The sequence below is a fragment of the Lichenostomus cassidix genome, unplaced genomic scaffold (assembly GCF_008360975.1).
Source record: "Lichenostomus cassidix isolate B80296 unplaced genomic scaffold, HeHo_3.0 HiC_scaffold_39, whole genome shotgun sequence".
Classification (NCBI taxonomy): Eukaryota; Metazoa; Chordata; class Aves; order Passeriformes; family Meliphagidae; genus Lichenostomus; species Lichenostomus cassidix.
This window is the reverse complement of record NW_028147446.1, coordinates 1,900,341-1,922,828: the sequence shown is the minus strand read 5'-3', so window position 1 is coordinate 1,922,828 and position 22,488 is coordinate 1,900,341. Positions and strand designations below refer to the sequence as shown.

General features: G+C 51.9%; 1 protein-coding gene and 1 long non-coding RNA gene across 2 annotated transcripts; both read left to right on the top strand.

Moving 5' to 3' along the window:
• The first annotated feature begins 475 nt into the window (after positions 1-475).
• Positions 476-901, top strand: LOC146422709 (uncharacterized). Its single transcript, XR_014848054.1, has 2 exons — positions 476-662; positions 727-901. It is a non-coding gene; the product is annotated as an uncharacterized LOC146422709 (long non-coding RNA).
• A 5,795-nt stretch (positions 902-6,696) lies between these two features.
• On the top strand, positions 6,697-22,330 carry LOC146422708 (mucolipin-1-like). Its single transcript, XM_085045789.1, has 13 exons — positions 6,697-6,769; positions 7,046-7,404; positions 8,638-8,805; positions 9,741-9,915; positions 11,382-11,463; positions 12,546-12,642; positions 13,320-13,419; positions 14,956-15,062; positions 15,996-16,145; positions 16,915-17,016; positions 18,013-18,135; positions 20,330-20,536; positions 22,196-22,330. Exons 1-13 carry the CDS (start codon positions 6,697-6,699, stop codon positions 22,328-22,330), a joined length of 1,878 nt encoding a protein of 625 aa, XP_084901915.1.
• The last annotated feature ends 158 nt before the right edge of the window (positions 22,331-22,488 follow it).

The window sequence follows — 22,488 nt, the reverse complement described above, 5'->3', positions numbered from 1 at the left end:
TTTTCCCCCTTTTCCCCCCTTTTTTTCCCCCTTTTCCCCCCTTTTTACCCCTTTCCCCCCTTTCTTTTCCCCCTTTCTCCCCCTTTTTTCCCCCTTTTTTCTCCCTTTTTCCCACTTTTTCCACCTTTTTTCCACTTTTTTTCCATTTTTTCTCCCCTTTTCCCTTTCTCCACCTTTTCCCCCCTTTTCCCCTCTTTTTTTCCCACTTTTCCCCTTTTTTCCCCACTTTTTACCCCCCTTTTCCCACTTTTTTCTGCCTTTTCCTTTTTCCCCTTTTTCCCCCCCCACTTTTTTCTCTGCCTTTTCCCACTTTTTCCACCTTTTTCCAATTTTTCCCCTTTTTCACTTTTCCTTTTTTCCCTTTTCCCCCTTTCTTTACCCCTTTTTTCCCTTTTTCCTGCTTATTTTTCCCAGTTTTTCCCCATTTTTTCCTTTTTCCCCCCTTTCCCCCTTTTTCCCCTTTTTCCCCTTTTTTTCCCTATTTCCCCCAATTTTTCCTCCTTCTTTTCCTCCCTTTCCCCTCTTTTTCTTTCCCCTTTTTTTTCCTCCCATCTCTCCAGTTTTTCCAGAATCCTTTTGGGTTTCTCTGGAATTTTCTGGAGAATTCCCTGGAATTCTCTCAGTTTTTCTGGAATTCTCTCATTTTTTCCGGAATTCTCTCAGTTTTTTCCGGAATTCTCTCATTTTTTCTGGAATCCTTTCGGATTTTTCTGGAATTTTCTGGAGAATTCCCTGGAATTCTCTCGGTTTTTCCGGAATTTTCTCCCCCACGCCGCATGGAGCTGCTCTGCCTTCAGTCCCCAGCTGGCTTTGGTTGGATTTTTCCATAGTTTTTTTGGGAATTTTGGGGCCAAATTCCATCTTCCTTCCGACAGCAAATAAAAGAAATCTCTTCGCTGTTCCCTGTGCTCTGTGATGATTTTTCCCTTTCCTTTTTCCTCCTTTTCCGGGAATTTTTTCCATGAATTTTTTCTTTTCCATGAATTATTTTTTCCATGAATTTTTTCTTTTCCATTAATTTTTCTTTTCCATGAATTTTTCCATGATTTATTTTTTCCATGAGTTATTTTTTCCATTAATTTTTTCCATTAATTTTTTCTTTTCCATTAATTTTTTCCATTAATTTTTTCTTTTCCATGAATTATTTTTTCCATGAATTTTTTCTTTTCCACGAATTTTTTCCATGATTTTTTTCTTTTCCATGAATTATTTTTTCCATGAATTATTTTTTCCATGAATTATTTTTTCCACGAATTTCTATTCCAATTCCTCACTCCTGGATTAGTTTTTCCTGCTGTTTTCTCCCCGTTTTCCTGCTCTTTTCCTCCTTGGGAATTTCGGGATTTTTTGGGATGGAAATTCCAAGGATTCTCTCCCCGGGAAGGGAATTTAGCACTTGGAAGGAGGATTGGGAACAATCTGGGAATGAGGCCAAGGCTGGGCAGGAATCCCACTGCTGGCACTGGGGTGGGATTGGGAATTTCATCGGGAATTTAATGTCCTGCAGGGAATTTAATCGGGAATTTAATTGGGAATTTAATTGGGAATTTAATCGGGAATTTAATGTTCATCAGGGAATTTAATCGGGAATTTAATTGGGATTTTAATCAGGAATTTAATTGGGAATTTAATCGGGAATTTAATGTCCATCAGGGAATTTAATTGGGAATTTAACTGGGAATTTAATTGGGAATTTAATTGGGAATTTAATCGGGAATTTAATGTCCATCAGGGAATTTAATTGGGAATTTAACTGGGAATTTAATTGGGAATTTAATTGGGAATTTAATCGGGAATTTAATGTCCATCAGGGAATTTAATTGGGAATTTAACTGGGAATTTAATTGGGAATTTAATTGGGAATTTAATCGGGAATTTAATCAGGAATTTAATTGGAAATTTCATCGGGAATTTAATTGGGAATTTAATTGGAAGTTTAATCGGGGATTTAATTGGGAATTTAATGTGCTGCAGGGAATTTAATCTGGATTTTAATCGGGAATTTAATTGGGAATTTAATCGGGAATTTAATGTCCATCAGGGAATTTAATTGGGAATTTAATCGGGAATTTAATCGGGAAATTAATGTCCATCAGGGAATTTAATCGGGAATTTAATTGGGAACTTAATTGGGAATTTAATCGGGAATTTAATGTCCATCAGGGAATTTAATTGGGAATTTAATTGGGAATTTAATCGGGAATTTAATGTTCATCAGGGAATTTAATCGGGAATTTAATTGGGATTTTAATCAGGAATTTAATCGGGAATTTAATCGGGAATTTAATGTCCTTCAGGGAATTTAATCGGGAATTTAGTTGGGAATTTAATCGGGAATTTAATTGGGAATTTAATGTCCTGCAGGGAATTTAATTGGGAATTTAATCGGAAATTTAATGTCCTTCAGGGAATTTAATCGGGAATTTAATCGGAATTTAATTGGGAATTTAATGTGCTGCAGGGAATTTAATCTGGATTTTAATCGGGAATTTAATTGGGAATTTAATCGGAAATTTAATGTCCTTCAGGGAATGAAATTGGGAATTTAATTGGGAATTTAATATCCTGCAGGGAATTTAATCGGGAGTTTAATGAGGAATTTCCCACCTGGAACAGGATTAAATTCCTCCTTTTATTTTCTTTTTTATTCCCTCAAAACTCCCTTTGGGAATTCCGCGATTCTCTCCTGCCCCGGCTGGCTTTGGGATCTCCAAATCCCCCAAAAAAAATTCCCTCTGGAATTTCCAAATCCAGCCGGGATTCTCTTCCCGAGGATTTTTTTTTTCCCCAGGAATTTTTATTTTTTTGTTTGTTTGTTTGTTTTTTGGCTGCCGCCGGGAACAGCTTGGGAATGAATCACCTTCCCCCGGCAGGTGCTTAATTAGCAATTAGCGCCTAACGAGGCATTCCCGGAAAAACCTGGTGGGAATGGCAGAAATCCCGGGAATGTCATCCAGGAGAGCCGCGGCGCTCGGAGGGATTTGGGGTAGGAATGGAAAATCGGGAGATTTGTGGGATTAAAATGTGGGAATTCCTGCCCGGGATGGAATTCCCATGGGGCTGGGAATTCCTGGAATATTGGGATCCACCTGGAATATTGGGAATTTTCCCTTTTTATGGATTGGGATGGGGTTGGATCAATTCCCACCCCAAACCATTCGGGAATTCCACGGGAAATACACCTCCGGGTGGCTGGAAAAAACCACCAAATCCACGCAAAATCCGTGAAATTCCCACAAAATCCACGAAATCTAAACACCTCCCTCCCTCCCCCAGCCCGAATTCCAAACTCATCCCGACCTTCAGCTTCCCTGGAATTCAGAGCAGCCCTCGAGGCTTCCCATTCATATGGAAATCTCTTCCCATTTCCTGGATTCGACATCCTCACTCCGCAATTCCGGCGATTTTCTTTTTTTTTTTTTTTGTTTTTTTAACCCAAAATAGATCCGGATGAATTCCGGGAGGGTTGGGAACGGCCGCGCTCGGGGATCACGGATGGGGAAATTCCAACAGAAAGGGGTCTGGGATTTGCCACGGGATCGTTCCCGGCGGTTTTTTTGGGATGCTGAATTCCTGGATTTTTAGGGATTTTCGGGAAAATCCCCCAAAAGGGATCAAACCCGAAAATTCCTGAGAGAATTGGGGGTTTGGGAGCTCAGCGCCGCCCTCTGGCGGCCAATCCCGGGAACTGCAGGGAATATCCCAACTCGACCTGCCCTGCGGGGAAAATTCTGGAAAAAAAGCAAAAAATGGGAAAAAAATGGGGAGAAAAGCGGGAAGTGACGGAATGCAGGATGGATCGAGAGCTGCACCGGCAGGTCTGGAAATTGGCCGCGGTTTGGGATCTGCCCCAGTATGGCTCTTACTGGGAGCACTGGGAGGGAACTGGGAGCACAATCCTCCCCAGTATGGCTCTTACTGGGAGCACTGGGAGGGAACACACAACCCCCCAACCACACACAAACAAACACAAACAAACACACAAAACACACACCCCCCACCATGGGAGCACTGGGAGCGATACTGGGAGCACAGGGAAGGAACTGGGAGCTCTTTCCCCCCCAGTTTGGCTCTAACTGGGAGCACTGGGAGGAACTGGGAGCACAATCTGTCCCAGTATGGCTCTTACTGGGAGCGCTGGGAAGGAACTGGGAGCACTGGGAGGAAACTGGGAGCTCTTTCTCCCCCAGTTTGGCTCTAACTGGGAGCACTGGGAGCGATACTGGGAGCACTGGAAGGAACTGGGAGCTCTTTCCCCAGTTTGGCTCTAACTGGGAGTACTGGGAGGGAACTGGGAGCACTGGGAGCGATACTGGGAGCACAGGGAAGGAACTGGGAGCTCTTTCCCCCCAGTTTGGCTCTAACTGGGAGTACTGGGAGGGAACTGGGAGCTCTTTCCCCCCCAGTTTGGCTCTAACTGGGAGCACTGGGAGGGAACTGGGAGCTCTTTCCCCCCCAGTTTGGCTCTAACTGGGAGCACTGGGAGGGAACAGCGGCTGCGCGCGGTCAGCTGGCTGGGCGTGGTTATGCAAATGAGCGCTCAATCCCGCTCGGTGATTGGCAGGCAGCGATGGGCGTGGCTATGCTAATACCGCAGCGAATCACGCGCCGCTTGTGGGCGTGGTTATGCTAATAGACTTCAGTCGCGCGGTGTTTTCTGGGAGACGGGGCGTGGTTATGCAAATACACAGCGTTCCGGCGCGGTGATTGGCGGGAGCTGGTGGGCGTGGTTATGCAAATAAGGAGGGAATCACGCGGGTGTTTGTGGGCGGGGCCAGCGCTTCCTGCCGCGGTCATGTGAGAGCGCGCGGCCCGGGGCATGGCGGCGGCGACGTTAGAGAAATAGGGGGGGATTTAGGGGGATTTAGATTTAAGCAATTTAGGAAATTAGTATGGGGGATAGATATGGAATAGGGACTTATGGAATTTATGGGAATTTAGGGGAATATAGGAATTTATGGGGAAAAAAAATAGGGGAATATATGGGAATTTATGGGAATTTATGGGGATATATGGGGGATAGGGGATATGGGAATAGATGGGAATATAGGGGAATATATGGGCATTTATGGGAATTTATGGGGTATGGGGGATAGGGGATATGGGAATAGATGGGAATATAGGGGAATATATGGGAATTTATGGGAATTTATGGGAATTTAGGGGAATTTATGGGGTATGGGGGATATATGGGGGATAGGGGATATGGGAATAGATGGCAATATAGGGGAATATATGGGAATTTGTGGGAATTTGAATTTATGGTATGGGGGATAGGGGATATGGGAATATATGGGGGATATGGGATGGAGGAATATATGGGAATATAGGGGAATATAAGGGAATATTTGGGGGATATGGGATATGGGATGGGAATGGGGGATATGGGAATATACGGGAATATATGGGGGATATGGGAATATATGGGAATATATGGAGGATATGGGATGGGGATGGGGGATATGGGATTGGGATATGGAATATGGGATTGGGATATGGGATATGGGAATATATGGGATGTGGGATATGGGATATGGGGATATGGGAATATATGGGAGTAAATGGAGGATATGGGATATGGGGAATATGGGAGTGATATGGAATATAGGATTGGGATATGGGATATGAGAATATATGGAATGTGGGATATGGGATATGGGGATATGGGAATATAGGAGATAATGGAATGGGGATATGGGATATGGGAATAGAGGGGATATATGGGAATATATGGGGGATATGGGAATATATGGGAATAGATGGGAATTTACGGGGGAATGGGATCAGGAATATGGGATATGGGATGAGAATGGGGAAATGGAATATGGGAAATATGGGATGGGTGGGATAGGGAATGGGGGAAAGGGGAATGGGATGGGAATATACCGGCATATGGGAATATGGGAAATGTGGGAATGGGGGATATGGAATGGGAATATACGGGAAATGGGGGAAATGGGACATAGGAACGGAAATTGATAATAATGTGAGGAATGGGAATGGAGGGAATGGGGGAACGGGATGGAATATGGGATGGGATGGGACAGGGATGGGAACGTGGGGTGCAAATGGGAACACAGGACAACGGAGGGAGGGAACGGCGGACAGGAGTGACAGCGGGACGAGAGGACAGCAGGGACAGAGGGTGGTGACACCGGGACGAGGGGACAGCGGGGACGAGGGGGACACTGGAGCCAGGGGACAGCGGGGACAGGAGTGACACCGGGGCGAGGGGACAGCGGGGACAGGGGACACCGGTGACAGAGGCTGGGGACACCGGGACACTGGTGACAGGGAGGCCAGGGGTGTCTGGGGACAGGAGCGACACCGGGGCCAGGGGACACTGGGGACAGGAGCGACACCGGGGCCAGGGGACACTGGGGACAGGAGTGACACCGGGGCGAGAGGACACCAGGGACAGGAGTAACAGCGGGGACAGGAGTGACACCGGTGACACAGGGGACTGGCCCGGTGGATCAGCGGGGCCAGGGGACACCGGTATAGCAGTGACAGGGGCTGGTGACACCGGGGACACCGGTGACAGGGAGGCCAGGGGTGTCTGGGGACAGGAGCGACACCGGGGCGAGGGGACAGTGGGGACAGGAGTGACACCGGGGTGAGGGGACAGCGGGGACAGGAGCGACACCAGGGACCGGCCCGGGGGGATCAGTGGGGCCAGGGGACACTGGGACACCGATGACAGGGGCTGGGGACACCGGGGACACTGGGACACCGGTGACAGGGAGGCGAGGGCTGTCTGGGGACAGGAGTGACACCGGAGCCAGGGCACAGTGGGGACAGGAGTGACACCGGGGCCAGGGGACAGCGGGGACAGGAGCGATACCGGGGCGAGGGGACAGCGGGGACTGGGGACACCGGTGACAGGGGCTGGTGACACCGGGGACACCGGTGACAGGGAGGCGGGGGGTATCTGGGGACAGGAGCGACACCGGGGACGGGGGTGGTGACACCGGGACGAGAGAACCGCGGCGACAAGGGGGGTGATGACACCGGTGACACCGGGGGGATCAGCGGGGCCAGGGAGGGGACACCGGCATAGCGCTGACAGGGGAGGTGACACCGCTGTCCCCAGAGACCGAGCGGCTGCTGAGCCGCAGCGGCGGGTACGGCACGGCCGAGGCCACCCCTCCGGTCCCTCCGGTGGCTCCGGTGGCTCCTCCGGTGGCTCCTCCGGTGGCTCCGGTTCCGGTTTCGGTTCCGGTTTCGGTTCCGGTGAAGGAGGAGGAGGAGGAGGATGAGGAGGAGGAGCGGCGGGAGGAGTTGGAGCTGCGGCGTCGCCTCAAGTACTTCTTCATGAGCCCGTGCGACAAGTACCGAGCGCGCGGCAGGCGACCCGTGAAACTGGCGCTGCAGCTCGCCAAGATCGTCATTGTCACCGTGCAGGTGGCGCCCGGGACAGCGGGGACAGAGGGGATAGTGGGGACAGAAGGGACAGCGGGGACAGAGGAGACAGGGGGGACAGAGGGGACAGAGGGGACAACGGGGACAGAGGGGACAGAGGAGACAGCAGGGCAGAGGGGACAGAAGGGACAGAGGGGATAGGGGGACAGTGGGGACAGTGGGGACAGCGGGGACAGAGGGGATAGGGGGGATAGAGGGGACAGGGGGGACAGAGGGGACAGAGGGGACAGAGGGGCAGCGCAGAGACTTGGGGACAATGGGGAAGGGGTGACAGGACTGGGGAGAGGGACAGGGATTTGGGGACATCAGGAGGGGCATGTGAATTGGGACAATGGAGAATGGGGTGGCAGGGACACATCAGGAGCAGGGACAGGGACATGGGGACAATGGGGAAGGGGTGGCAGGTCAGCGGGGAGGGGAGACAGGGACTTGGGGACATCGGGAGGGGCACAGGGACATCAGAAATGTGGGACAAGGACACCAGGAAGGGGACACAGGGTCTTGGGGACAATGGAGAAGGGGTGGCAGGACAGCGGGGAGAGGGGGGACAGGGATTTGGGGACACGGGGGAAGGGGTGGCAGGGACACAGGAGAGGGGACAGGGAATTGGGGACATTGGGGAAGGGGTGGCAGGACAGCGGGGAGAGGGGGGACAGGGATTTGGGGACATCAGGAGTGGGGATAGGGACTTGGGGACACTGGGGAAGGGGTGGCAGAGCAGCAGGGAAAGGAGGGACAGGGATTTGGGGACATCAGGAGGGACACAGAGACATGAAGGAGAGGGCACAGGGATTTGGGGACAATGGGGAAGGGCTGGCAGGACTGTGGGGATGGGGGACAAGGAGTTGGGGACATTCGGGAAGGGGTGACAGGACAGTGGGGAAGAGGGACAGGGATTTGGGGACATCAGGAGGGGCACGGGGACATCAGGAATGTGGCACAGGGACACTGGGGAGGGAGTACAGGGACTTGGGGACATCGGGAGGGACACAGGGACACCAGGAAGGGGACACAGGGACTTGGGGACACTGGAGAAGGGGTGGCAGGGACACCAAGGAGAGGGTACAGGGACTTGGGGACACTGGGCAGGGAGCACGGTGGTGGCCTTTGTCCCCAAGTGAAGGGTGACACCATGTGGGGATGAAACACGGCAGTGTCCCCATGGTGGGACAGGAGCTGACAGGGGTGGTGGCTTTTGTCCCCAACTGTCCCCAGCTGATCCTGTTTGGCCTCAGTAACCAGCTGGTGGTGACCTTCAAGGAGGACAACTCGGTGACATTCCACCACCTGTTCCTCAAGGACTACCAGGATGGCTCCGATGACAGTCACGCCGTGTACACCCAGAGTGACCTGCTGGGCCACCTGGGCCACGCCATCCGCCAGGTGACATGGGGACACGGGGACATTGGGAGGAGTTGGGGACATCGGGGTGGCATGGGGATGTTGGGGATATTAGAGTTAGAGGGACATTGAGGTAACACACACAGGACATTGGGAGACATAGGGGACATCAGGGTCGTTGGGGACATTGAGGTGGCATGGGGACATCGGCAGGGTTGGGGACATTGGGGACATCAGGGGTTTGGGGACGTGAGGTGGCATGGGGACATTGGCAGGGTTGAGGACATCAGGGAGGTTGGGGATATTGGGGACATTGAGGTGGTCGGGGACATTGGGGGTTTGGGGACATTGGGGAGGTTTGGGACATCAGGGTGGCATGGGGATATTGGGGACATTGGGGACACTGGGGGTTTGGGGACATTGGGGGGTTTGGGGACATCAGGGAGGTTGGGGACATTGGGGATATTGGGGTATTATGGGCACATTGGGGATGTTGGGGACATTGGGGACATCAGGGAGGTTGGGGGCGTTGGGGGCGTTGGGGGAGTTTGGACATCAGGGATATTGGGGACATTGGGGACATTGGGGAGGTTGGGGACATCAGTGGTTTGGGGACACTGGGGACATTGGGGACATTGAGGAGGTTGGGGACACTGAGGTGATTTGGGGACACTGAGGTGATTTGCAGACACTGAAGAGGTTTGGGGACACCTGGGCTGAATTGGGGTCACAGTGACATTTTAGGGTCACTGTGACAGTTTAGGGTCACAGTGCTGATTTAGGGTCACACAGATGTCCCCAAACTGTCCCCGCAGTACCTGGCTGTCCCCAACGCCACCCTGGCCTGTGACATTGGGGTCACAGATATTTGGGATCACAGATATTTAGGGTCACTGTGACATTTTAGGGTCACTGTGACATTTTAGGGTCACAGTGCTGATTTAGGGTGACACAGATGTCCCCAACTGTCCCCGCAGTACCTGGCTGTCCCCAACGCCACCCTGGGCCGCTATGGCTACGGTGACCCCGCAGGTGACCCCACAGGTGACCCCGCTGGCCCCCCGGGGCTGCGGCTGTGCCAAAGCTACTTCCGCCGAGGTGACATCGACCCCGAAAACGACACCTTCGACATCGACCCCACTGTCAGCACCGGTACGGGATTGGGGTTGGGGTTTGGGGTTGGGGTTGGGGTTTGGGTTTGGGATTGGGTTTGGGGTTTGGGATTGAGATTTGGGATTGGGGTGGTTCAAACTATGGAGTTTGGGGTTTGGGGTGTAGATTTTGGGGTTTGGGGTTGGGTTTGGGGTCTGGGATCAGGATTTGGGATTGGGGTGGTTCAAACCATGGGGTTTGGGGTGTAGATTTTGGAGTTTGGGTTTGGGATGATTTAAACCAGGAGGTTTGGCTTTGGGGTTTGGGGTTGGGATTGTGGTTTGGGGTTTGGGGTTGGGGTTGGGATTGGGGATTGGGGATTGGGATTGGGGGTTGGGGTGTAGGGTTTGGGGTTTGGGATTGAGATTGGGGTTTGAGATTGGGTTTGGGTTTGGGGTCTGGGGTTGGGATTGGGATCAGGATTTGGGGTCTGGGATTGGGGTTTGGGATTGAGATTTGGGTATGAGATTTGGGATTGGGGTGGTTCAAACCATGAGGTTTGGGGTTTGGGATTGGGGTCTGGGTTGGGATTGGGGTGTAGGGTTTGGGATCAGGATTTGGGATTGAGATTGGGGTTTGGGGTGGTTCAGACCATGGGGTTTGGGGTTTGGGGTGTAGATCTTGGGGATTGGGGTTTGGGATGATTTAAACCAGGAGGTTTGGGATTTGGCATTCAGTTTGGGATTTGGGATTGGGGTTTGGGGTTTGGGTTTGAGATTTGGGATTGGGGTTTGGTTTGGGGTTTAGGGTTTGGGGTTGGGATTGGGGTTTGGGATTGGGGTTTGAGGTTTGGGATTGGGGATTTTGGATGATTGAAACCAGGAGGTTTGGGTACGGGGTTTGGGATTTGGGTTTGGGATTTGGGGATTGAGATCAGGATTTGGGGTTGGGGTTTGGCATTGGGGTGGTTCAAACCATGGGGTTTGAGGTGTAGATTTTGGGGTTTGGGATTGGGGTTTGGGATGGTTCAAACCAGGAGGTTTGGGTTTGGGATTCAGTTTGGGATTCGAGTTTGGGGATTGGGGTTGGGATTGGGGTGCAGGGTTTGGGATTGGCTTTGGGATTGGGGTTCGGAATTGGGTTTGGGGTGTAGATTTTGGGGTTTGGGATTTGGGGATTGGGATGGTTCAAATCAGGGGGTTTGGGGGTTGGATTTGGGATTGGGGTTTGTTTTTGTAGTTTGGGATTGGGTTTGGGGTTTGGGATTGTCCAAGCCAGGAGGTTGGGGTTTGGGATTTGGGGTCTGGGATGATTCCAGGGCATTTGGGATCCCAGAAGATTCGGGATTTGGGATTTGGGATGGTCCCAGGGGTTTTGGAGTTTGGGATTTGGGATGATCCCAGGGCATTTGGGATCCCAGGGGTTTTGGGATTTGGGATGTTCCCAGGGCATTAGGAATCCCAGAAGATTTGGGATTTGGGATGTTCCCAGGACATTTAGGATCTCTCCTCCCCCTGACCCCACAGACTGCCTGCACATCGATCCCACAAACCCTCAGCCTCCAGTGCTGGACGGGAGAGACAGCAACTTCACCCTACAGTTCCACAGGTGAACCCCAAAAACCCCAAAAATCCCCCAAAAAAACCAAAAATCCCAAAATCCCCAAAAAAACCAAAACCCCCAAAATCCCAAAAAAACCCAGAATCCCCAAAAACCCCAAAAATACCCCAAAAAACCCCAAAACCCCCAAAAACACAATAATCCCAAAACCCCTAATAGTCCTCAAAATCTCCAAAAATCCCCAAAACCCAAAAATCCCCAAAAACTCCAAAAATACCCCAAAAAACCAAAATCCCCAAAATACCCCAGAATCCCCAAAAACCCTAAAAATCCCCCAGAAAACCCAAATCCCAATAATCCCAAAAAAACCCCAAAATCCCCCCAAAAACCCCAAAAATCCACCAAAAACCCCAAAAATCCACCAAAAAACCCCAAAATCCCAAAAAACCCAATAATCCTCAAAATCTCCAAAAATCCCAAAAACCCAAAAATCCCCAAAACCCCCAAAAATTCCCCAAAAAACCCAAATCCCAATAATCCCAAAAAAACCCAGAATCCCCGAAAACCCCAAAAATCCACCAAAAAACCCCAAAATCCCAAAAAACCCAATAATTCTCAAAATCTCCAAAAATCCCAAAAACCCAAAAATCCCCAAAACCCCAAAAGTCCCCCAAAATCCCCCAAATGGAATTTTCCCCTTCCCCATTGGGGTTTTTTTTTTGGGATTTTGGGAATTCCCATTGGGGTTTTTTTGGGGATTTTGGGGTTTTTTTGGGAATCCCCATTGGGGGTTTTTTTGGGATTTTGGGTTTTTTTGAGAATTCCCATTGGGGTTTTTTTTGGATTTTGGGAATTCCCATTGGGGATTTTGGGGATTTCAGGAATTCCCATTGATTTTTTTGGGTTTTTTTGTGGAAATTCCCTTTTTTTTTTTGGGGATTTTGGTTTTTTTGGGGAATTCCATTGGGGTTTTTTTGGGATTTTGGGTTGTTTGGGAATCCCCATTGATTTTTTTTTGGGGATTTTGGGTTTTTGGGAATTCCATGGGGATTTTTTTTGGGATTTTGGGTTTTTTGGGTTATTCCCGTGTTGTCCCCGGGATGCCAGCGCTGTCCCCGCTGTCCCCTCAGGCTGATCAATGTCACCATCGAGTTCCAACTCAAAGCCATCAACATCCAAACTCTGCTCAACAACGAGATCCCCGATTGCTACACCTTCGGGGTCACCGTGAGTGTCACCTCTGTGTCCCCAGTGTCACCTGAGTGGCACCTGTGTCACTTCAGTGTACCCAAATGTCACCTGAGTGTCACCTCAGTGTCATCTGAGGGTTACCTGTGGCACCCCAGTGTCACCCCAGTGTCACCTGTGTGTCACTGTGATTGTCACCTTTGTCCCTGAGTGTCCCCAAATGTCACCTGAGTGGCACCTGAGTGGTACCTGTGTCACCCCAGTGTCACCTGAGTGTCACCTGTGGCACCTGAGTGTCCCCAAATGTCACCTGAGTGTCCCTGAGTGTCAACCTCAGTGTCCCCAAATGTCACCCCAGTGTCACCCCAGTGTCACCCCAGTGTCACCCCAGTGTCACCTCAGTGTCACTTGTGTGTCACTGTGAGTGTCACCTGTTGCACCCCAGTGTCACCCCAGTGTCACCCCAGTGTCACCTGTGGCCCCTCAGTGTCCCCAGAGTCACCTCAGTGTCACCTTTGTGTCACCTGAGTGTCCCCAGGTCCCCTGAGTGTCCCCAAATGTCCTTTCCGTGTCCCCAAGTGTCTCTGAGTGTCCCTCAGTGTCCCTCATGTCCCCCTCTCATGTCCTCGGCTGTCGCTGGGCACCGGGCAGATGCTGAGGTGACAGTGACGGTGACAGTGACGGTGAGAGTGACAGTGCCACCTGTGTGTCCCCAGATCACGTTTGACAACAGCGCCCACAGTGGCAGGGTGAGGATCAGGCTGGACACTCGAGCGGCCATCAGGGAGTGCCAGCACCCGGCCGTGTCCGGCACAGGTGACAACAACAGGGTGACAGTGACCTGAGGGGGTGACATCTGTCCCCAGCAGTGCCAGCACCCGGCCTTGTCCGGCACAGGTGACAGCGGGTGACAATGGGTGACAATGGGTGACAATGGGTGACAATGGGTGACAATGGGCAGTGCCAGCACCCGGCTGTGTCCGGCACAGGTGACAATGGGTGACAAACCGGGTGACACTGCCCAGCAGTGTCAGCACCCGGCCATGGCCGGCACAGGTGACAACGGGTGACAATGGGTGACAGAAGTGGGTGACAGTGGGCAGTGCCAGCACCCGGCCGTCTCCGGCACAGGTGACAATGGGTGACAATGGGTGACAATGGGTGACAATGGGCAGTGCCAGCACCCGGCTGTGTCCGGCACAGGTGACAACAACAGGGTGACAACGGGTGACAATGGGCAGTGCCAGCACCCCGCCGTGTCTGGCACAGGTGACAATGGTGACAATGGGTGACAATGGGTGACAATGGGTGACAATGGGTGACAATGGGTGACAGTGGGTGACACTGGGCAGTGCCAGCACCCAGCTGTGTCCGGCACAGGTGACAATGGGTGACAATGGGTGACAATGACCTGGGGGGGTGACATCTGTCCCCAGCAGTGCCAGCACCCGGCTGTGTCCGGCACAGGTGACAACCGGTGACAATGGGGTGTCCCTTGTCCCCGGCAGTGCCAGCACCTCAGTGTCCGGGCAGAGGTGACAATGGGTGACAGTGGGGTGGCACATCTCCCCATGGGTGTCCCCTGTCCCTGTCACACTCAGGGTGTCCCCTGTCCCTGTCACACTCAGGCTGTTCCCAAAGGTGTCCCCTGTCCCTGTCACACCCATGTGTCCCCGTTTGTCCCCTCAGGTGACAATTCCTTCCGGCTGTTCTTTGACATCCTGGTGATCGCCGTTTGCTCTCTGTCCCCATGAGTGTCCCCAAGGCTGTCCCCGAGGGTGTTCCCATGTGTGTCCCCAAGGGTGTTTGTCACACTCAGGGTGTCACTGTGTTCCCGTTTGTCCCCTCAGGTGACAATTCCTTCCGGCTGTTCTTCGACATCCTGGTGATCGCCGTTTGCTCTCTGTCCCCAAGACTGTCCCAAGGCTCTCTGTCACACTCAGGGTGTCCCAAGGAGTGTCCCCAGGGATGTCCCCAAGGCTGTCTGTCACACTCAGGGTGTCCCCCAGGCTCAGTGCATCACTGTGTCCCCATTTGTCCCCTCAGGTGACAATTCCTTCCGGCTGTTCTTTGACATCCTGGTGATCGCGGAGGCTCTCTGTCCCTAGAGTGTCCCCTTGAGTGTCCCCAAGGGTGTCCCCAAGGGTGTCTGTCACACTCAGGTGTCACTGTGTCCCGTTTGTCCCCTCAGGTGACAATTCCTTCCGGCTGTTCTTTGACATCCTGGTGATCGCCGTTTGCTCTCTGTCCCCATGAGTGTCCCCAAGGCTGTCCCCGAGGGTGTTCCCATGTGTGTCCCCAAGGGTGTTTGTCACACTCAGGGTGTCACTGTGTTCCCGTTTGTCCCCTCAGGTGACAATTCCTTCCGGCTGTTCTTCGACATCCTGGTGATCGCCGTTTGCTCTCTGTCCTTCGTGCTCTGCGCTCGCTCCATCCTCAGGGGATTCCTGCTGCAGAGGGTCAGCACTTTGGGGGGTTTTATGGGGTTTTTATGGGGTTTTTGTGGGGTTTTTATGGGATTTGTGGAGTTTATGGGGTTTTTATGGGTTTTTAATGGGTTTTTTTATGGGGTTTTTAGGGGGTTTTTAGGGGGTTTGTGGGGTTTATGGGGTTTTTGTGGGTTTTTTTGTGGGGTTTTTTTATGGGGTTTTTAATGGGGTTTTTAATGGGGTTTGGGGATTTATGGGGTTTATGGGATTTGGGGATTTATAGGATGGGATGGATTGGATGGGATGGGATGGATGGGATGGGATTTTGGGATGGGATTGATGGGATTTTGGGATGGGATGGGATGGGATTGATGGGATTTATGGGATTGATGGGATGGGATTTATAGGATGAGTGAGTTGGGATGGATTTATACGATTGATGGGATTGATCGGTGGGATTTAGGGAATTGGTGGAATTTCTAGGATGGGTGGGATTTATGGGATTTAGGGGATTTCTGGGATTTCTGAGATGAGAGTTCAGCCAGTTCTTCTGCTGTCCATATCTGACGAGTGGAGTTCTTAGTGACCAGGGGGTGACAATGACAGTGACAATGACAGTGACAGTGACACTCTGGTGTCCCCTCAGGAGTTCAGCCGGTTCTTCCAGCACCGCTATGGTCACTCAGTGTCCCTGGCTGACCGGTGGAGCTCCTCAGTGACCATAACAGTGACAATGACAGTGACAATGACAATAACACTAACAATGTCAGTGACAATGACAATGACATTCCGATGTCCCCTCAGGAGTTCAGCCGGTTCTTCCAGCGCCGCTATGGTCACTCGGTGTCCCTGGCTGACCGCCTGGAGTTCCTCAGTGACCATAACAGTGACAGTAACAATGACAGTGACTATGACAGTGACAATGACAATCACGGTGACAATGACATTCCGATGTCCCCTCAGGAGTTCAGCCGGTTCTTCCAGCGCCGCTATGGTCACTCGGTGTCCCTGGCTGACCGCCTGGAGTTCCTCAACGGCTGGTACTTGCTGTTGGTCAGCAGTGACCTGCTGACCGTGCTGGGCACTGTGCTCAAGATCGGCATCGAGGCCAAGGTGACCGCTGGGGACAGGGACAGGGCTGGGGACAGTGCCATTGTCACTGGGGACAAGGACAGGGCTGGGGACAGTGTCATTGTCATTGGGGACAGTGCCGCCATCACTGGGGACAGTGCCATTGTCATTGGGGACAGTGACACCACTCCTGGGGACAGTGCCGCCATCACTGGGGACAGTGCCACCACTCCTGGGGACAGTGCCACCACTCCTGGAGACAGTGCCACCATCACTGGGGACAGTGCCATTGTCACTGGGGACAGTGCCACCATTGGGGATAGTGCCATTGTCATTGGGGACAGTGCCACCACCCTTGGGGACAGTGCCACCATCACTGGGGATAGTGCCATTGTCATTGGGGACAAGGACAGCATCTTGGGGACAGTGCCATTGCCATTGGGGACAGTGCCACCCCTGGGGACAGTGCCATTGTCATTGGGGACAGTGGCCAGGGTGGCATTAGAGACATCCTTGTGCTCCAGGGGACATGGAGGTGGCACTGTCCCCATGTCCCCAATGTCCCCATTGTCCCTAATATCCCCAATGTCCCCAATATCCCCAATGTCCCCAATGTCCCTAATATCCCCAATGTCCCCATTGTCCCCAAATATCCCCCAATATCCCCATTAATGTCCCCAATGCCCCAAATGTCCCCAATGTCCCCAACATCCCCAATGTCCCCAAATATCCCCCAGTGTCCCCAGTGTCCCCAACACCCCCAATGCCCCAAATGTCCCCCAATGTCCCCAATGTCCCCGATGTCCCTCAGAACTTCTCCGGCTATGACGTCTGCAGCATCCTCTTGGGGACATCGACTCTGCTGGTCTGGGTTGGGGTGATCAGATACCTGACCTTCTTCCAGAAGTACAACGTGAGTGACACTGGGGACACCTGGGGACACCTGGGACACACCTGGGGACACCTGGGGACACTGGGGACAGGGACAGGGCTGGGTTGGGGTGATCAGATACCTGATCTTCTTCCAGAAGTACAACGTGAGTGACACCTGGGGACACACCTGGGGACACCTGGGGACACACCTGGGGACACCTGGGGACATTGGGGACACACCTGGGGACATTGGGGAGAGGGACAGGGCTGGGTTGGGGTGATCAGATACCTGATCTTCTTCCAGAAGTACAATGTGAGTGACACTGGGGACACCTGGGGACATTGGGGACACACCTGGGGACACCTGGGGACACATGGGACACACCTGGGGACACACCTGGGACACCTGGGGACATTGGGGACAGGGCTGGGTGTGACAGGGATATCATCCACCCCTGAATAATTCCCAATTTCCCATCAACAATTCCCATTTCCCATTAACGATTCCCATTTTCCATCAATAATTCCCATTTCCCATCAATAATTCCCATTTTCCCATCAACAATTCCCATTTCCCATCGATAATTCCCAATTTCCCATCAACAATTCCCAATTTCCCATCAACAATTCCCATTTTCCCATCCATAATTCCCATTTCCCATCAATAATTCCCATTTTCCCATCAACAATTCCCATTTTCCCATCAACAATTCCCATTTTCCATGGATAATTCCCATTTCCCATGGATAATTCCCATTTCCCATCAATAATTCCCAATTTCCCATCAACAATTCCCATTTCCCATCAATAATTCCCATTTTCCATGGATAATTCCCATTTTCCCATGGATAATTCCCATTTTCCCATCAACAATTCCCATTTCCCCATGGATAATTCCCATTTCCCATCAACAATTCCCATTTTCCATCTGAATAATTCCCATTTCCCATCGATAATTCCCATTTTTCCCATGGATAATTCCCAATTTCCCATGGTCAATTCCCATTTTTCCCATTTTTCCCGTTTTTCCCCCCAGATCCTGATCGTCACTCTGCGCGTTGCTCTTCCCAACGTCATCCGGTTCTGCTGCTGCGTGGCTGTGATTTATTTGGGATATTGTTTCTGCGGCTGGATCGTCCTGGGGCCTCACCACGTCAAGGTGAGCTCCAGGTGATCCCAAATTTCGGGATTTTGGGGTTGGGAGATTCCCAAATTTTGGGATTTTGGGTTTGGGATGATCCCAAATCCCTATGCTGTGATTTATTTGGGGTATTGTTTCTGCGGCTGGATCGTCCTGGGGCCGCACCACGTCAAGGTGAGCTCCAGGTGATCCCAAATTTTGGGATTTGGAGATTCCCAAATTTTGGGATTTTGGGGTTGGGATGGAGATTTGAGATTCCCAAATCCCTGTGGTGTGATTTATTTGGGATATTGTTTCTGCGGCTGGATCGTCCTGGGGCCTCACCACGTCAAGGTGAGCTCCAGGTGATCCCAAATTTCGGGATTGGAGATTCTCAAATTCTGGATTTTGGGAGATTCCCGAATTTTGGGGTTTGGGGTTGGGATGATCCCAAATCCCTGTGCTGTGATTTATTTGGGATATTGTTTCTGCGGATGGATCGTCCTGGGGCCTCACCACGTCAAGGTGAGCTCCAGGTGATCCCAAATTTTGGGATTTGGAGATTCCCAAATTTTGGGATTTGGGGTTGGGATGGAGATTTGAGATTCCCAAATCCCTGTGCTGTGATTTATTTGGGATATTGTTTTTGTGGATGGATCGTCCTGGGGCCGCACCACGTCAAGGTGAGCTCCAGGTGATCCCAAATTTCGGGATTTGGGGTTGGGAGATTCCCAAATTTTGGGATTTGGGTTTGGGAAGTTCCCAAATTTTGGGATTTGGGGTTGAGAGATTCCCAAATTTTGGGATTTTGGGGTTGGGAGATTCCCAAATTTTGGGATTTGGGTTTGGGAGATTCCCAAATTTTGGGATTTGGGTTTGGGAGATTCCCAAATTTTGGGATTTGGGGTTGAGAGATTCCCAGATTTCGGGATTTGGGGTTGAGAGATTCCCAAATTTCGGGATTTGGGGTTGAGAGATTCCCAAATTTTGGGATTTGGGGTTTGGGAGATTCCCAAATTCCCGTTCAGGGATTTGGGTTTCTTCCAAATCCCACTTTTGGGATTTCTGTTCCTTCCCCAAATCCCACTTTTGGGGTTTGGTTTCCTTTCCAAATCCCAGTTTTGGGGTTGGGAGATTCCCAAATCGCACAGGTGAGCTGTGAGTGACACAGGTGTGACAGGTGTGACACAGGTGTGACACACCCAGGTGACACAGGTGTCACTGTCCGCAGTTCCGGTCGCTGTCCATGGTGTCCGAGTGCCTGTTCTCGCTGGTCAATGGCGATGACATGGGGAGTTACAGGTGTGACAGGTGTGACAGGTGACACAGGTGACACTGTCCCTGTCCCCAGTTCCGGTCGCTGTCCATGGTATCCAAGTGCCTGTTCTCGCTGGTCAATGGCGATGACATGGGGAGTTACAGGTGTGACAGGTGTGACACACAGGTGACACACAGGTGTGATACAGGTGTGACAGGTGACACCCAGGTGACACTGTCCCTGTCCGCAGTTCCGGTCGCTGTCCATGGTGTCCGAGTGCCTGTTCTCGCTGGTCAATGGCGATGACATGGGGGATTACAGGTGTGACAGGTGACACACAGGTGTGACACAGGTGTGACAGGTGACACAGGTGACACTGTCCCTGTCCACAGTTCCGCTCGCTGTCCATGGTGTCCGAGTGCCTGTTTTCCCTGGTCAATGGCGATGACATGGGGAGTTACGTGTGTCACAGATGATTACAGGTGTGACACAGGTGTGACACAGGTGTGACACAGGTGTGACAGGTGACACAGGTGACATTGTCTCTGTCCACAGTTCCGCTCGCTGTCCATGGTGTCCGAGTGCCTGTTCTCCCTGGTGAACGGCGATGACATGGGGAGTTACAGGTGTGACAGGTGTGACAGGTGACACTCAGGTGACACAGGTGACACTGTCCCTGTCCGCAGTTCCGGTCGCTGTCCATGGTGTCCGAGTGCCTGTTCTCCCTGGTGAACGGCGATGACATGGGGAGTTATAGGTGTTACAGGTGTGACAGGTGACACAGGTGTGACACAGGTGTGACAGGTGACACAGGTGACACTGTCCCTGTCTGCAGTTCCGGTCGCTGTCCATGGTGTCCGAGTGCCTGTTTTCGCTGGTGAACGGCGATGACATGGGGAGTTATACAGATTACAGGTGTGACACACAGGTGTGACAGGTGTGACACAGGTGTGACCCAGGTGTCCCTGTCCGCAGTTCCGGTCGCTGTCCATGGTGTCCGAGTGCCTGTTCTCCCTGGTCAACGGCGATGACATGTTCGCCACCTTCGCGGCTCTGCGGCCCAGCGGGGCTCTGGTGTGGCTCTTCAGCCAGGTGTACCTGTACTCCTTCAGCGCCCTCTTCATCTACATGGTGCTCAGCCTCTTCATCGCCCTCATCACCGGGTCATACGACTCCATCAAGGTGGGTGTGTCACCTGGGTGTCACCTGGGTCACCTGGGTGACGTCATCTGTGTGTTATCTCACCTGTGTGTGACATTTTCTGTGTGTTATCTCACCTGTGTGATGTCATCTGTGTGTTACCTGTGTGTTATGTGTGTTGTCTCACCTCATCACCGGATCCTACGACTCCATCAAGGTGGGTGTGTCACCTGGGTGTCACCTGGGTCACCTGGGTGATGTCATCTGTGTGTTATCTCACCTGTGTGTGACGTCATCTGTGTGTTATCTCACCTGTGTGTGACGTCATCTGTGTGTTACCTGTGTGTTACCTGTGTGACGTCATCTGTGTGTCACCTGTGCGTTATCATTGTGTTATCTCACCTCATCACCGGGTCGTGTGACTCCATCAAGGTGAGTGTGTCACCTGGGTGTCACCTGTCACCTGGGTGACGTCATCCTTGTGTTATCTGTGTGTTATCTCACCTGTGTGTGATGTCACCTTGTGTTATCTGACCTGTGTGACGTCATCTGTGTGTTACCTGTGTGTTACCTGTGTGATCTCACCTGTGTGATCTCACCTGTGTGACGTCATCTGTGTGTTACCTGTGTGTTACCTGTGTGTTATCTGTGTTATCTCACCTGTCTGTGACGTCATCTGCGTGTGACAACTCTGTGACATCATCTGTGTATGACGTCATCTGTGTGTGACATCACCTGTCCATCACCCTGTCTTGTCCGTTCTGTCACCTTGTCTGTCCCCTCACCTGTCCCTGTCCCCACGCCCAGCCTGAGGTGACAATTCTGTGTCCCCATTCCCAGCCCGAGGGTGGCACTGAGGTGACAATGAGGTGACAATGACACTTTTCTATCCCTGTCCCCATTCCCAGCCCGAGGGTGACAATTTCCTGTCCCAAAGGGTGACAATGACACATTTCTGTCCCCAGAACCAGCCCGAGGGTGACAATGAGGTGACAATGACACTTTCCTGTCCCCCAGAACCAGCCCGAGGGGGACACTGAGATGACACTGAGGTGACAATTTTCTGTCCCCAAGGTGACAATGACACGTTTTTGTCCCCAGAACCAGCCCGAGGGTGACAATCCCATGTCCCCCTAGGTGACAATGACACATTTCTGTCCCCAGAACCAGCCGGTAGGTGACACTGAGGTGACAATCCCGTGTCCCCAAGGGTGACAATGACACGTTTCTGTCCCTATTACCAGCCCGAGGGTGACAATGGGGTGACACTGAGGTGACAATCCCGTGTCCCCAAGGGTGACAATGACACTTTCCTGTCCCCATTCCCAGCCCGAGGGTGACAAAGAGGTGACAATGACACATTTCTGTCCCCAGAACCAGCCGGAAGGTGACACTGAGGTGACAATGACAGTTTTCTGTCCCCAGAACCAGCCTGAGGGTGACAGTGGGATGACACTGAGGTGACAATGACACGTTTCTGTCCCCAGAACCAGCCTGAGGGTGACAGTGGGATGACACTGAGGTGACAATGACACGTTTCTGTCCCCAGAACCAGCCGGAAGGTGACAAAGAGGTGACAATGACACATTTCTGTCCCCAGAACCAGCCGGAAGGTGACACTGAGGTGACAATGACACATTTCTGTCCCCAGAACCAGCCGGAAGGTGACACTGAGGTGACAATGACATTTTGTGTCCCCAGAACCAGCCGGAAGGTGACAGGCGCCACTCGCCGCTCCACGCCTACATCGCTCAGTGCCACGACAGCCCCAGTTCCGGAAAGTTCCGCCGCGAGAGCTCCGCCTCCTGCCCCGCCCTCTGCTGCTGCGCCAGGTAGGTTTTGGGAATTTTGGGGAATTTTTGGGATTTTGGGGAATTTTGGGAATTTTTTGGGAATTTTTGGGAATTTTTAGGGATTTTTTTCGGGTGGTTTTGGGGAATTTTTTTTGATTTTTGGGGGTTTTTTTGATTTTTGGGGGAATTTTTGGGACTTTT